The 17116-nt window shown below is 23.3% G+C and overlaps 1 protein-coding gene across 1 annotated transcript; it reads right to left on the minus strand.

Moving 5' to 3' along the window:
• Positions 1–2280: 2280 nt before the first annotated feature.
• LOC145753206 (uncharacterized) lies at positions 2281–3326 on the minus strand. The gene is made up of 4 exons (XM_082569604.1): positions 3181–3326; positions 2753–2991; positions 2540–2647; positions 2281–2418 (listed from the first exon to the last, which is right to left on the minus strand). Exons 1-4 carry the CDS (start codon positions 3248–3250, stop codon positions 2320–2322), a joined length of 516 nt encoding a protein of 171 aa, XP_082425730.1. The 5' UTR covers positions 3251–3326; the 3' UTR covers positions 2281–2319.
• Between the last annotated feature and the right edge of the window lie 13790 nt (positions 3327–17116).

Genomic DNA, 17116 nt, shown 5'->3' on the forward strand with positions numbered 1-17116 from the left:
TAAAATTTTCATCACTAATTACTAATTAATGGGTGTTTGTTTATTCAAATTTAAAGATTGATATTAGGTTTTTAAATTTTGGTCGGTTATATCTTATTATATTTAAAATTTAAAGATAATTAAAAAATTTATCTTGTTTGTTTGTTATATTAAATGCTGGTTTGTAAATTAAAAATCAAAGGTATGTAATATTCTTAGTTAATGTATATGCATATATTTTTTATTTATAAAATTTTATGTTAAAAATAATTAAATAATTTCGAACCATATTTTATTTATCAAATAAATCTAGTTATTATTATAATTATTATTTTTATTATTATTATTTTTATTCTTTCTAGTCCCAATTTTGAAAGAAGATATCTTTAGTTCCTTAGAATTTAAAAATCTGAAATTTTAGTATGTTGTTTATTATCAAATTATGTTTTCGTTCTCCTATTTACAACATTTAATTATCACTAATTACTAATTAATAAGTGTTTATTTATTAAAATTTAAAGTTTGTTATTTATTTTTTAAATCTTGGTCAATTGTATATCATGATATCAGTAACTCAAAAATGAATTAAAATTTTAATTTTTATCACTAATTACTAATTAAAGGGTGTTTCTTTATTAAAATTTAAAGGTTGTTATTAATTTTTCAAATCTTGGTCAATTGTATATCATGATATTAGTAACTCAAAACTGAATTAAAATTTTAATATTTGTCACTAATTAGTCGACCCTCACTACAGGCATTTTTCTTTATATACAGAAAAAAGTCAAAAAACGACTTGGGTGGAGCTCTGCGTTTTTTCGCTCAAGTCTTTTAATAGTACAGGCTAGTTGTAAGTATTAAGTAACCAAAATAAATAAAATCTAACTTTTATGAGTGCATAAGTCTTAAATAAAAACATTATTTTATTGGGCCACGTTGTTTGTTATGTTATTTGTTTTGCTTTTTGAATAATGCTTAATCATTTTACAACAGAAATAATATTAATTATAATGCTTAATTATTTTAGAACAAAAATAATATTAATTACAAATTCTTAATACAACGTTGGGTTTTTGATTTTGGTTTCGCCACGTAGCGTTATGGTTTTTTTAGTTTTTCTTTGGTTAAGAGACCCTACTTTTTTAGTCTCACTACAAGTCTTTTCCATTTTTGTTCGCAGAAAAAAGACAAAATACGACTTGGGTGGAGCTCTGCGTTTTTTCGCTTAACTCTTTTAATAGTACAGGTTAGTTGAGAGGATTAAGTGACCAACATAATAAAAATTTTCACTGTTATAAGTGCATTAAGTCTTGAATAAAAACCTTATTTTATTGGGCAACGTTGTTTGTTATGTTTTTTATTTTGCTTTTTGAATAAAGCTTAATAATAACACAAAAATTTAGAACTTTTGTTACATGTTTGTTCTAGTATTATAAACATTTAAATGCTTTTTGTATAGCAAAACGATTTTTATCCTTACGTAAAAATTTATTGGGCCTTTAAACCTAAAACACAATCTGATGCAAATAATATATTCAAAATATCCCGAAAACTCCTAAATTAATTTAAAGAAGATACTAAATGACGTATTATTTAAATTACAAATTAAATTTTTCTATTCACATTTCCCATTTTAATATATAGACAAAGGAGTATACACAAATATAATATTTAGCAACAAAAGTGTTCGCCATAAGCTCACGGAAATGCGTTTTTATTGTGTTCTGCAAAAAAGTTAAACAAAGTTAAATTAATTTTTATAGCTGATTAATTTTATAGCTGATTAATTTTGATCAAAATTGAAGTAAATTTTAATATTTTTTCCAAATTGATTAAGGGTAGTCAGAAACGTTCGGAAAACGTCGTTTAAACTTAATCCACCAAACCTTATCAAGCTTTGTGCTTGAATATATCAAACTGGGGTAGCAGACAACAAAGAGAATATTAATTTTGAACTTCTAATGCCACGTTGCATTTTGGATTTTTGCTGTGCAACGTATAATAATAGTTTATTATACTTTTTATTGGTTAAAAGACCTACTTTAATTTACTTTAACCACAAGCCTTTTTATATGTAAAAAAAGAAACATTGCTTGTTCTGTAATTTATTTTGTTTGATAGTTTAATCTTATTAATTTTATTAAACTACCGGTTTTTGTCAACTGTTAAAATTGTTTTCTTTAATATTAACATGTTCCATGTGGCCCCTTGTCTAGCGTAGTTTTTGTAAATGTATAGGTATAATATATAAAAAACAACATACAAAAATGCCTTATTTTGTTTCAACTTTTATTGCCAAAATTCGAATACAACATTTATTCAATATTTTTCATTTCGTTATTATTCCAGATCAAAGGAACATAATGGAACAGCGCTATTAAATTTTATTTCACGGTTGTTAACAAAACCTTTCACAGTACGGGTAGGACTCATTGCCACCTTAAAATAAATTTAAATATATTTCTAATATTAAAGTTTATTTGTTACTAACACTTTTTTTAGTTTGATTTTTATTAAATACTTGTTTTAAGAGTTTTTTAAACGCAATAAGTTATTTTACCTGAAGTGACATTTTATCATGGCCTGGTTTGTTATCTGGAAATCCTCGATGCCACAAATCGCTTCTTGGAAGCCAAAAGTTACCGTTTTGAAGTCGAATTCCGCCTTTCTAAAATTACAAGATAAAAACATAAAAAAAAAAGTTTTGTGTAAATATTTTTACACAATTTTAACATTCTATTTTATTGAGTTATAAAATATGTAAAGAAAATACTTCAAGCTTTGAAGCAAGCCAAATTTGAACCCAGCTCCAACGATCATTTAAAGCAATATTCCAATTATCTTGAATGTAGTTGTAAAACAAGTGGTACTGTTCTTCCGAGGCAATCTCAGCCAATTTTCCACCATGAAATTTGCAGATAGCATGAGCCTGGGCCAAATTAAAACCTTTTACTGGAGCAACCGTGTAGATCAACTTGTAGCACTTGTTATAGCTCACCACGCCTTTGCAATCTGTAGTTTTTAAACAAACGTAAAATAAACGTTTAATTTTAAGATATTGTTTGTGTATATTTTTTTTATTCTTTGTGTATATTAATTATGACAGGGAGCTTTAAAAATTAACAAGTCAAGTTTAAATATTTAACTTTACCTGAACGGCATTAAAAGTTATTTTGAAAAAAATACTTGAACTTAAATTACCACAATTGCCTCTCCCATGCACCAGTCCTAGACAAATCAACGAAATCACGATAATAACTTTTAAAAACATTTTTCTCACGATATCTTCTGAATTAAAACGAATTTTTCAATCAGGAATATTGCACAACTTAATTATCACTTTTTGGCAGAAGCGCACAAGTAAGTGATCAAATGTACACTGCTTACCTTGTTATATAGCTTTACCCTGAGTGATTATCGACTTTTGAATTTACTATCGGAAGCTTTACTCATTAAGCGGGAAGTTTTGATATCAAATGAAAATTTTCTATTCACACAGCCTAATTTTAATAAAACGAATTGTGTTTTTAATGAAATATGTGCAAAAAAGTAAGCGCAAATATATAATTAATTAACAATGAAAGTGTTCGCTCCTAAGCTCGCGGAAATGAGTTTGTATTGTGAACTGGCACAGCGAAAGAAAATAAAGTTAAAAAAAGTAAAATTTATATTAAAAGCTGATTAATTATCCAGTTTTGATCAAAGTTGAAGTAGATTTCCATTTTCTATTTCAAATTTATAGGATGTAGTAAGAAACCTACGGAAGAAGTCGTTATAAATTAATCTACCGAACCTTATTAGGCTTTGTGCTTGAATATATCAAACCGGGGTAGCTGACAACATAAAGAAAATTAATTTAAAATTCTTAATACCACGTTGCGTTTTGAATACTTGCTTCGCCACGTAGCGTTATAGTTTCGTAAGCTTTTCATTGGTTGATAGACTTTTCTTTTTTTAGCATCACTACAGGCAGTCTTTTAATAGTACAGGCTAGTTGTAAGAATTAAGTAACCAAAATTAACAAAATCTTACTGTTATAAGTGCATTAAAAATTAAAAAATCTTATTCTATTGAAAAAATCTTATTCTATTGACGTTGTTCGTTATGTTATTTATTTTAGTTTTTGAATAAAGTTTAATAATATTATAAATATTTAAAATCTTTTTGTATGGCAAAACGATTTTTATCCTTACGTAAAAATTTATTGAGCCTATAAACCTAAAACACAAACTGATGCAAATAATATATTCAAATTATCCCTAAAACTTTTAAATTAATTTAAAGAAGATACTAAATAACGTATTATTTAAATTACAAATTAAATTTTTCCATTCACACTTCCTATCTTAATAAAGACAAATAATATTTTTAATATATAGACAAAAGAGTATACACAAATAAAATAATTAGCAACAAAAGTGTTCGCCCCTAAGCTCACGAAAATATGTTTATATTGTGTACTAGCACAACAAAAAAAATAAAGTTAAACAAAGTCAAATTAAATTTTAAAGCTGATAAATTAACCAGTTTTGATCAAAATTGAAGTAAATTTTCATATTTTTTCGAAATTGATTAAGGGTAGTCAGAAACGTTCGGAAGAAGTCGTTATAACTTAATTTACTAAACCTTATTGGGCTTTGTGCTTAAATATATCAAACCTGGGTAGCTGACAACATAAAGTTAATTAATTATAAATTCTTAATACCACGTTGCGTTTTAAACTTTTGCTGCTATACGTAGGCTATCGAGTTTGTTTAGTCCTTTTTTATTGATTAAGAGAAGTAACCTTGTTTAGTTTTACTACAAGCTTTAACCTTTTTCATACGCAGAAAATGGCAAAAAGAATTTTGGTAAAAATAAGCGTTTTTCGCCTTTTTTTAAAATTTAATGCACATTATGTGTTTACAATATTACAAAAATTTCCATATTAAATTTAAATTAAGTTAAAAGAACACACAAAGTCATGCTTTTCTAATAACAAGTAAAAATCTTTTTATTACACCTTCCCAATTTTCAAAAGACGAATAGTATTTTTTATAAAATATAGTATAGACAAACCGTTATGCGCAAATATATATTTAATTAGCAACGAAAATTTTCGCCCCTAAGCTAACGGAAATGAGTTTGTATTGTGAACTGGCATAGCAAAAGAAAAATGAAGTTAAACAAAGTAAAATTTATATTATAAGCTGATTAATTATTCAGTTTTGATCAAAATTGAAGCAGATTTCCCTTTTCTATTTCAAATATAATGGGGGTAGTCCGAAACTTACGGAAGAAGTCGTTATAAATTAATCTACCAAACCTTATCGGGCTTTGTGCTTGAATATATCAAACCGGGGTAGCTGACAACATAAAGATAATTAATAATAAATTCTTAATACCACGTTGCGTTTTGGATTTTGGTTTCGCCACGTAGCGTTATAGTTTTATAAGCTTTTCATTGGTTAAAAGACTTTTCTTTTTTTATTCTCACTACAAGCCTTTTCTTTTTTTATACACAGAAAAAAGGCAAAAAACGACTGGGGTGGAGCTCTGCGTTTTTTTTCCTAACTCTTTAAATAGTACAGGCTAGTTGTAAAAATTAAGTAACCAAAATTAACAATTTCTTACTGTTACAAGTGCATTAAAAATTAAATACAAATCGTATTTTATTGGGCCACGTTGTTCGTTATGTTATTTATTTTAGTTTTTGAATAATATTTAATAATAATACGAATTTTTAGAACTTTTGTTACATGTTTGTTCTTGTATTATAAATATTTATATAATTTTTGTGTAGCGGAGCGATTTTTTATTTTTACATTAATAATTACAAAGGCTTTAAAATATACATACAATCTAATGCAAATAATCTATTTGAAATATCCCTTAAACTTCCAAATTAATTTTACATGAAATACTAAATTACGTATTAGTTAAATTACGTATTTAAATTTTCTATTCACACAGCCTAATTTTATTAAAACGAATTGTGTTTTTAATGAAATATAGACAAAAAGTATGCGCAAATATATAAATTAATTGGCAACAAAAGTGTTCGCCCCTAAGCTCACGGAAATGAGTTTGTATTGTGAACTGGCATTGCGAAAGAAAAATGAAGTTATACAAAGTAAAATTTATATTAAAAGCTGATTAATTATTCAGTTTTAATCAAAATTGAAGCAGATTTCCATTTTCTATTCTAAATTGATTGGAGGTAGTCAGAAACTTACGGAAGAAGTCGTTATAAATTAATCTACCAAACCTTATCGGGCTTTGTGCTTGAATATATCGAACCGGGGTAGATGACAACAGAAAGAATATTAATTATAAATTCCTAATACAACGTTGGATTTTGGTTTCGCCCCGTAGCGTGTTGGTTTAGTAGGTTTTTCATTGGTTAAGAAACCTTACTTTTTTAGTCTCACTACAAGCCTTTTCTTTTTTTTAAGCAGAAAAAAGGCAAAAAACTACTTGGGTGGAGCTCTGCGTTTTTTCGCTTAACTCTTTTAATAGTACAGGCTAGTTGTAAGAATTAAGTAACCAAAATTAACAAAATCTTACTGTTATAAGTGCATTAAAAAAAGAACTTATTTTGTTGGGCAACATTGTTTGTTATGTTCTTTATTTTGCTTTTTGAATAATGCTTAATAATATTACAAAAATTTAGAACTTTTGTTACATGTTTGCTCTAGTATTATAAATATTTAAATGCTTTTTGTATAGCAAAACGATTTTTATCCTTACGTAAAAATTTATTGGGCCTTTAAACCTAAAACACAATCTGATGCAAATAATATATTTAAAATATCCCTAAAACTTTTAAATTAATTTAAAGGAGATACTAAATGACGTATTGTTTAAATTACAAATTAAATTTTTCTATTTATACTTCCCATTTTAATAAGGCGAATAGTATTATTAATAGAATATAGACAAAAAGTATGTGCAAATATATAGTTAATTAGCAACAAAAGTGTTCACCCATCAGCTCACGAAAATATGTTTATATTGTGTACTAGCACAACAAAAAAATAAAGTTAAACAAAGTCAAATTAATTTTTAAAGCTGATAAATTAACCAGTTTTGATCAAAATTGAAGTAAATTTTCATATTTTTTTTCCAAATTGAATAAGGGTAGTTAGAAACGTTCGGAAGAAGCCGTTATAACTTAATTTACCAAACATTATTGGGCTTTGTGCTTAAATATATCAAACCGTGGTAGCTGACAACATAAAGTTAATTAATTATAAATTCTTAATACCACGTTGCGTTTTAAACTTTTGCTGCTCCACGTAGGCTATCGAGTTACTTTAGTCCTTTTTTATTAATTAAGAAACCTAACCCAGTTTAGTTTTACTACAAGCTTTAACCTTTTTCATACGCAGAAAATGGAAAAGGCAATTTTGGTGGAGATAAGCGTTTTTTCGCCTTATTTTTTTAAATTTAATGCACATTATGTGTTTCCAATATTACAAAAATTTCTATATTTTATTCAAATTAAGTTAAAAGAATACACAAAGTCATGCTTTTTTAATAACAAGTAAAAATCTTTTAATTACACCTTCACAATTTTCAAAAGACGAATAGTATTTTTTATAAAATATAGTATAGACAAACCGTTATGCGCAAATATATAATTAATTAGCAACGAAAATTTTCGCCCCTAAGCTCACGGAAATGATTTTGTATTGTGAACTGGCACAGCGAAAGAAAATGAAGATAAACAAAGTAAAATTTATATTAAAAACTGATTAATTATCCAGTTTTGATCAAAATTGAAGCAGATTTCCATTTCCTATTTCAAATATATTGGGGGTAGTCCGAAACTTATGGAAGAAGTCGTTATAATTTAATCTACCAAACCTTATCGGGCATTGTGCTTGAATATATCAAACCGGGCTGACAACAGAAAAAAAATTAAATTAAAATTGTTAATACCACGCGTTTTAGATTTTGGTTTCGCCACGTAGCGTTATAGTTTTATAAGCTTTTCATTGGTTAAGAGACCTTACTTTTTAGTCTCACTACATACGCAGAAAAAAGGCAAAAAACGACTTGGGTAGAGCTCTGCGTTTTTTTGCCTAACTCTTTAAATAGTACAGGCTAGTTGTAAAAATTAAGTAACCAAAATTAACAAATTCTTACTGTTACAAGTCCATTAAAAATTAAATACAAATTTTATTTTAATGGGCCACGTTGTTCGCTATGTTATTATGGTTCGAAATCTTAGATTTCGAAACATATTGTTATTGTTATTATATTTATTATTATTATGGTTCGAAATCTTAGATTTCAAAACATATTGTTATTGTCAGTGTATTTATTATGGTTCGAAATCTTAGATTTCGAAACATATTGTTATTGTCATTATACTTATTATTATTATTATTTTTATTATTATTATTTTTATTCTTTCTAGTCCCAATTTTGAAAGAAGATATCTTTAGTTCCTTAGAATTTAAAAATCTGAAATTTTAGTATGTTGTTTATTATCAGATTATGTTTTCATTCTCCTATTTACAACATTTAATTATCACTAATTACTAATTAATAAGTGTTTATTTATTAAAATTTAAAGGTTGTTATTAATTTTTTAAATCTTGGTCAATTGTATATCATGATATTGGTAACTCAAAAACGAATTAAAATTTTAATTTTTATCACTAATTACTAATTAATAGGTGTTTTTTTATTAAAATTTAAGGGTTGTTATTAACTTTTTAAATCTTGGTCAATTGTATATCATGATATTACTAACTCAAAAATGAATTAAAATTAAAATTTTCATCACTAATTACTAATTAATGGGTGTTTGTTTATTCAAATTTAAAGATTGATATTAGGTTTTTAAATTTTAGTCGGTTATATCTTACTATATTTATAATTTGAAGATAATTAAAAAATAATTCTTGTTTGTTTGTTATATTAAATGCTGGTTTGTTAATTAAAAATCAAAGTTATGTAATATTCTTAGTTAATGTTTATGCATATATTTATTATTATTATTATTATTATTATTTTTATTATTATTATTTTTATTCTTTCTAGTCCCAATTTTGAAAGAAGATATCTTTAGTTCTTTAGAATTTAAAAATCTGAAATTTTAGTATGTTGTTTATTATCAGATTATGTTTTCATTCTCCTATTTACAACATTTAATTATCACTAATTACTAATTAATAAGTGTTTATTTATTAAAATTTAAAGGTTGTTATTAATTTTTTAAATCTTGGTCAATTGTATATCATGATCTTGGTAACTCAAAAATGAATTAAAATTTTAATTTTTATCACTAATTACTAATTAATAGGTGTTTATTTATTATAATTTAAAGGTTGTTATTAACTTTTTAAATTTTGGTCAATTGTATATCATGATATTAGTAACTAAAAAACGAATTAAAATTTTAATTTTTATCACTAATTACTAATTAATAGGTGTTTGTTTATTAAAATTTAAGGGTTGTTATTAACTTTTTAAATCTTGGTCAATTGTATATCATGATATTACTAACTCAAAAATGAATTAAAATTAAAATTTTCATCACTAATTACTAATTAATGGGTGTTTGTTTATTTAAATTTAAAGATTGATATTAGGTTTTTAAATTTTGGTCGGTTATATCTTTTTATATTTATAATTCAAAAATGAAATAAAAAATAATTCTTGTTTGTTTGTTATATTTAAATTCTGGTTTGTTCATTAAAAATTAAAGTTCGATTTTAAGCATAAAAAATTTGGATGATGTATTTTATAATATAAGTAGTTGAAAAACATATTTGAAAAATAACTTCGTTTATTTATCATATTTAAATGCTTGTTTATTTAATAAAAATCAAAAATCAATTTTAGGAATTTAAAATTTGCTATAATTTATATCCTAATATTACCAACTTAAAACTGGGTTAAATATTAGTTTTTGTTTGTATAATATATATAAATGCTGGTCTGTTTATTAAAAATCAAAGTATGTAATATTCCTAGTTAATGTTTATGCATATCTTTATTTATTTATAAAAATTTATGTTAAAAATAATCATATAATTTCGAACCATATTTTATTTATCAAATAAATCTAGTTATACTTATTATTATTATTATTTTTATTATTATTTTTATTCTTTCTAGTCCCAATTTTGAAAGAAGATATCTTAAGTTCCTTAGAATTTAAAAATCTGAAATTTTAGTATGTTGTTAATTATCAGATTATGTTTTCATTCTCCTATTTACAACATTTAATTATCACTAATTACTAATTAATAAGTGTTTATTTATTAAAATTTAAAGTTTGTTATTTATTTTTTAAATCTTGGTCAATTGTATATCATGATATCAGTAACTCAAAAATGAATTAAAATTTTAATTTTTGTCACTAATTACTAATTAAAAGGTGTTTTATTATTAAAATTTAAAGGTTGTTATTAATTTTTCAAATCTTGGTCAATTGTATATCATGATATTAGTAACTCAAAACTGAATTAAAATTTTAATTTTTAATCACTAAATACTAATTAATAAGTGTTTGTTTATTTAAATTTAAAGGTTGTTGTTAATTTTTTAAATTTTTGTCAATTGTATATTATGATATTAATAACTTAAAAATAAATTAAAATTTTAATTTTTGACACTAATTACTAATAAATAGGTGTTTGTTTATTTAAATTTAATGATTTTTATTAGGTTTTTAAAATTTGGTCAGTTATTTGTTATAATATTTATAACTTGAAAATGAAATAAAAATTAATTCTTGTTTGTTTATTATATTTAAATGCTTGTTTGTTGATTAAAAGTTAAAGTCCGATATTAAGCATTAAAAATTTGGTATAATGTATTTTAAAATATAAGTAGTTAAAAAACATATTTGAAAAATAAGTTTCAATTGTTTATCATATTTAAATGCTTGTTTATTTAATTTAAATTAAAAATTAATTTTAGGAATTTAAAATTTGGTATAATCTATATCCTGATATAAACAACTTAAAACTGCGTTAAATATTAGTTTTAGTGTGTATAGTATATATAAATGCTTGTTTGTTTATTCGAAGATATGTAATATTCTTAGTTAATGTTTATGCATATCTTTTTTTATTTATAAAATTTCATGTTAAAAATAATCAAATAATTTCGAACCATATTTTATTTATCAAATAAATCTAGTTATTGTTTTTATTCTTTCTAGTCAGAATTTTGAAAGACGATAACTTTTGTTCTTTAAAACTAAAAGTTCTAAATTTTTAGTATGTTTGTTATTATCCCAACGAATCGCAAACCTCCTATTTACGACATTTAATTATCACTAATTACTAATTAATATATTTTATTATTAAAATTTAAAGAATAAATTTTCGGAAATTTTAATATGTTGTTGGTATTATTATTTTGTATGTTGCTATTTAAAATGAAGATTTAACTCTAGCTAAATATCGTTTAATCATTATTTTTGTTTTTTATAAAATAATGAATCAGTGTGAGTTTATTGCTTAAATAATTTAATAACGTTCTGGTCGCCGTCAAAAATCGTCCTTTTCGCTGTCCAATAAAGTAAAAAATATTGGTTGAAAATTTAAGTAAAATGTTAAAGTATAAGTAAAAAATGTGTAAAATTTTTTTTCAATTGTTTTGTTATTATTATATTTTAATACTCGTTTGATTACTAAAAAATTAAGATCGGTATTTTGCTTTTAAATTTAGTTTACTTTTATATTACAATATCAATGAATGCGTGTTTGTTTGTTAAAATTAGGTTTAAATATAAAAAACTTTATATTTAAATTTATAATTTATTAATAAACTTACTAAATAAACTATGTTTATAAAAAAAATCAAACTATTTCGAACCATATTTTATTTATCAAATAAATCTAGTTGTTTTTATTCTTATTTGACCGAATTTTGAGGGACGATAACTTCTGTTCTTTAAAATTAAAAAATCTAAATTTTCAGTATGTTTGTTATTATTCCAACGAATCGCAAACCTCCTATTAACGACATTTAATTATCACTAATTACTAATTAATATATTTTATTACTAAAATTTAAAGATTAAATTTTCTGAAATTTTAATATTAAAGTATAAGTAAAATATGTGTATTTTTTTTAGTTGTTTTGTTATTATTATATTTTAATACTCGTTTGATTACCAAAAATTAAGATCGGTATTTTGCTTTTAAATTTAGTTTACTTTTATATTACAATATCAATGAATGCGTGTTCGTTTGTTAAAATTAGGTTTAAATTTAAAAAAGTTAATATTTAAATTTATAATTTAATTAATAAATCTACTAAATAAATTATATTTATAAAAAAGAATTAAACGATTTCGAAAAAATTTTAATATGTTGTATAATATCATAATGCGTTTCAGGCCTCCTATTTACAATATTTAATTATCACTAATTACTAATTAATAGGTGTTTGTTTATTAAAATTTAAAGGTTGTTCTTAATTTTTTAAATCTTGGTCAATTGTATATCATGATATTAGCAAACAAAAAATGAATTAAAATTTTAATATTTGTCACGAATTACCGATTAATAGGTGTTTGTTTATTAAAATTTAAAGATTGTTATTAACTTTTCAAATCTTGGTCAATTGTTTATCATGATATTAGTAACTTAAAAATGAATTAAAATTTTAATTTTTATCACTACTTACTAATTAATAGGTGTTTGTTTATTTAAATTTAAAGGTTGTTGTTAATTTTTTTAATTTTTGTCAATTGTATATCGTGATATTAATAACTCAAAAATAAATTAAAATTTTAATTTTTGTCACTAATTACTAATTAATAGTTGTTTGTTTATTAAAATTTAAAGATTGTTATTAGGTTTTTAAATTTTGGTCGGTAATAAATTATTATATTTATAATTCGAAAATAAATTAAAAAATAATTCTTGTTTGTTTGTTATATTTAAATGCTGGTATGTTTATTAAAAATTAAAGTTTGATATTAAGCATTAAAAATTTGAAATGATGTATTTTATAATATAGGTAGTTAAAAAACATATTTCAAAAAAAACCTTTCGTCTATTTATCATATTTAAATGCTTGTTTTTTTAATAAAAATTAATTTTAGAAATTTAAAATTTACTATAATTTGTATCCTAAAACTACCAACTTAAAACTGAGTTAAATATTAGTTTTTGTTTGTATAATATATATAAATGCTCGTTTGTTTATTAAAAGTCAAAGGTATGTAATATTCCTAGTTAATGTTTATGCATATTTTTTTTTATTTATAAAAATTTATGGTAAAAATAATCAAATAATTTCGAACCATATTTTATTTATCAAATAAATCTAGTTAAAGTTTATTTAGTTCAACTTTAACTATTTCAACAACCTTTTTTGTGTTATTTACAATTTTAATATTAGTTTGTCTAAGAATTAACATTTTACTAACAATTTTTATTCATAATGTAAAATTCATTTTTAAGTTTTTGGTAAAAAATTAAAAAATCTAAACAACTATACACAAAGTTTAAAATTAACTAACTGGATTTAACGTTTCTATAAAAATATATATGAAAAGCTATACAAAATAAGCTACTGAAATATTTTTGCTGCATTATTTCCTAAAATAAAATTAACTAAAAATGTTTAGTTTTAAACAATTACAGAAAAATGGGTTTTTAAATTTTTCTGCAATTTTTTGAATATTTTATTTTTTCTTATAAATGGGTGTCTGCGATGTGCCTGTGTGACGTCATAATAGGAGAACGTGGTTTAGCAGTTTCAGGATTTCTGCTCAAGTTTTTAATTTCACCTGTTTGTGGTTTGTTATTCTTGGAGTCTGGTTAAAAACGAATTAAGTTATTTTTCTTTACAAAAATTAGTATAAAATACATTTATTTTCAAACAAATTAACCGGCAGCGTGGTGTAGTGGTAAGAACACTTGCTACACCACCCATGAGGTCGTGGGTTCAATCCCTACTGCTCTCATACTGTAGCGCCTTTGAGTAAGGCGCTATAAACGGTACAAACTCCTGCTGAGCCAGCACTTAATCAGCAGAATAATTATTGGGCAATTATAATCTTTAATATCTCAAACTGCCACAGGCAACTCAAGACTGGGTAGGAGTAACAGTTGTTACCCTATGTTTAAGTCGCGCAATCGACTTTCCCACATCGAGGATAAAGATATATACAAAACAAAAAAGGAAATGTTAAAAAAATGATTTACCGGATTTTAGAGCAAACATCAAATCGTCAAAATCTGTCGAGTCATCTTCGGCTGTTTCGTCAGTGACATCGGCATCATTTTCTCCTGACCAATCGTTCTAAAATAATTCAAAAATAAATTGCTACAGTGTTAAAAATATGCAAGTTCTTACTTTAAATTTATTCCATGAAAAACACTTAACCCAAACTAGAATCGAATTGTTTAAGCTACTATAATTATTAACTATGAGTTTTATATTAATCTAACTGTAACTATTTTCCATGCGAGGCAATAATGAAAAATACAAATACAGTCCTATAAGCTACACATGATTCCAGTAGAAGCCAAAAAATTAACTTACAATCATAAAAAGTCTTACAGTTGGGCAATTTAATATTCTGCCAAGTATTTTTTGCTGGTAATATCAATTACACTGTAGCTATAGTTCTTTTTACTATACATTAAATGGAGGAATAATACATTTACAAAATAACATATACGTACATCAAACTTTGGCATTAAGCTCTGAGTACTTTTGTTGATGACATCACCAGAGACAGAAGGCACCCTGCTTCCTATAACAGCAGTGGTTTAAAACGCTAAAAAAAAATTCAAAAAAAATATTTTTTATTATATATAAACCAAACAAGAAAATTATATTTAAGAAATAAAAAAAAAAGTTGTCAAATTTAATCTGACGAAATTACATTTTTTCATCTCGAAATTTTTAAAAAGCCATGTAGTTTAATTACCCGTTGCTCAATGTAAAATGTCATGACTTTTAAAGATCCCATCTTGGTAAATGTCCTTGGTTGGCCACACAAACTGATTGTGTAATATACCGTACACAACCAGCAAAAATATCCCCTTAAATAAAGTCAAATTTGTAGAGTATGACATATTTAACAAGGCCCTATGTGTCTAAGTTTAGGCTGTGTAGTGGTGTTTGTACTTAATAGTAAATTTAGTTATTGTTTCTATTTGGCATGTATTGATGCAAAAAAAACAAATCTCTTTATCTTATAAATATTAAATACTACATTGAGGCTACCAAAAAGAGTAAGAACTAGATAAAATTCACTATGAATATATTGTTTAATTTATTCAACGCATTTCTACAATTTTATAATCAATTTTTGTTATATAAACTTAACTTGTATGTTAGGTGTAAAATAATCTATATATTATTTAAAAATAAAATTTAAACTAGATTTATTTGATAAATAAAATATGGTTTGAAATTATTTGATTATTTTTAACATAAAATTTTATAAATAAAAAAATATATGCATAAACATTAACCAAGAATATAACATACCTTTGATTTTTAATAAACAAACAAGCATTTAAATATAACAAACAAACAAGAATTATTTTTTAATTACCTTTAAATTATAAATATTATAAAATATAACCGACCAAAATTTAAAAACCTAAAAACAATCTTTAAATTTGAATAAACAAACAGATATTAATTAGTAATTAGTGACAAAAATTAAAATTTTAATTTATTTTTGAGTTACTAATATCATGATATACAATTGACCAAGATTTAAAAAATTAACAACCTTTAAATTTTAATAAACAAACACCTATTAATAAGTAATTAGTAATAAAAATTTAAGTTTCAATTCATTTTTGAGTTAGTAATATCATGGTATACAATTGACCAAGATTTAAAAAAATTAATAACAACCTTTAAATTTTAATAAACAAACACCTTTTAATTAGTAATTAGTGACATTTAAGTGTCGTAAATAGAAGGTTTGCGATTCGTTAGGATAATAACAAACATACTAAAGATTTAGAACTTTTAGTTTTAAAGAACAAAAGTTATCATCTTTCAAAATTCGAGCAAATAAGAATAAAAACAACTAGATTTATTTGATAAATAAAATATGGTTCGAAATTATTTGAATATTTTTAACATAAGTTTTTATAAATAAAAAAAATATGCATAAACATTAACTAAGAATATTACATACCTTTGATTTTTAATAAACAAACAAGCATTTATATATATTATACAAACAAAAACTAATATTTAACCCAGTTTTAAGTTGGTAGTTTTAGGATATAAAGTATAGTAAATTTTAAATTTCTAAAATTGATTTTTTATTTTTATTAAATAAACAAGCATTTAAATATGATAAAAAAACGAAAATTATTTTTTTAATATGTTTTTTAACTACCTATATTATAAAATACATCATACAAAATTTTTAATGCTTAATATTGAACTTTAATTTTTAATGAACAAACCAGCATTTAAATATAACAAACAAATAAGAATTATTTTTTAATTCATTTTCGAATTATAAATATTACAAGATATAACCGACCAAAATTTAAACACCTAATAACAATCTCTAAATTTGAATAAAAACACCTATTAATTAGTAATTAGTCACAAAAATTATAATTTTAAATCATTTTTAAGTTACTAATATCACGATATACAATTGACAAAAATTAAAAAAATTAACAACCTTTGAATTTTAATAAACAAACACTTATTAATTAGTAATTAGTGATAAAAATTAAAATTTTATTTTATTTTTGAGTTACCAATATCATGATATACAATTGACCAAGATTTAAAAATATAACAACAACCTTTAAATTTTAAAAAACAAACACCTATTAATTAGTAATTAGTGATAAAAATTAAAATTTTAATTCGTTTTTGAATTACTAATATCATCATATACATTTGACCAAGATTTAAAAACTAAATAACAATCTTTAAATTTTAAAAAACACCTACTAATTAGTAATTAGTGATAATTAAATGTTGTAAATAGAAGAATGAAAACACAATCTGATAATAAACAACATACTAAAATTTCAGATTTTCAAATCTTTAAATTTTAAGGAACAAAAGTTATCTTCTTTCAAAATTGGGACTAGAAAGAATAAAAACAATAACTAGATTTATTTGATAAATAAAATATGGTTCGAAATTATTTGATTATGTTTAGCATAAATTT

Source organism: Corella eumyota, chromosome 5 (genome assembly GCF_963082875.1).
Source record: "Corella eumyota chromosome 5, kaCorEumy4.1, whole genome shotgun sequence".
In the NCBI taxonomy this organism is placed as follows: domain Eukaryota; kingdom Metazoa; phylum Chordata; class Ascidiacea; order Phlebobranchia; family Corellidae; genus Corella; species Corella eumyota.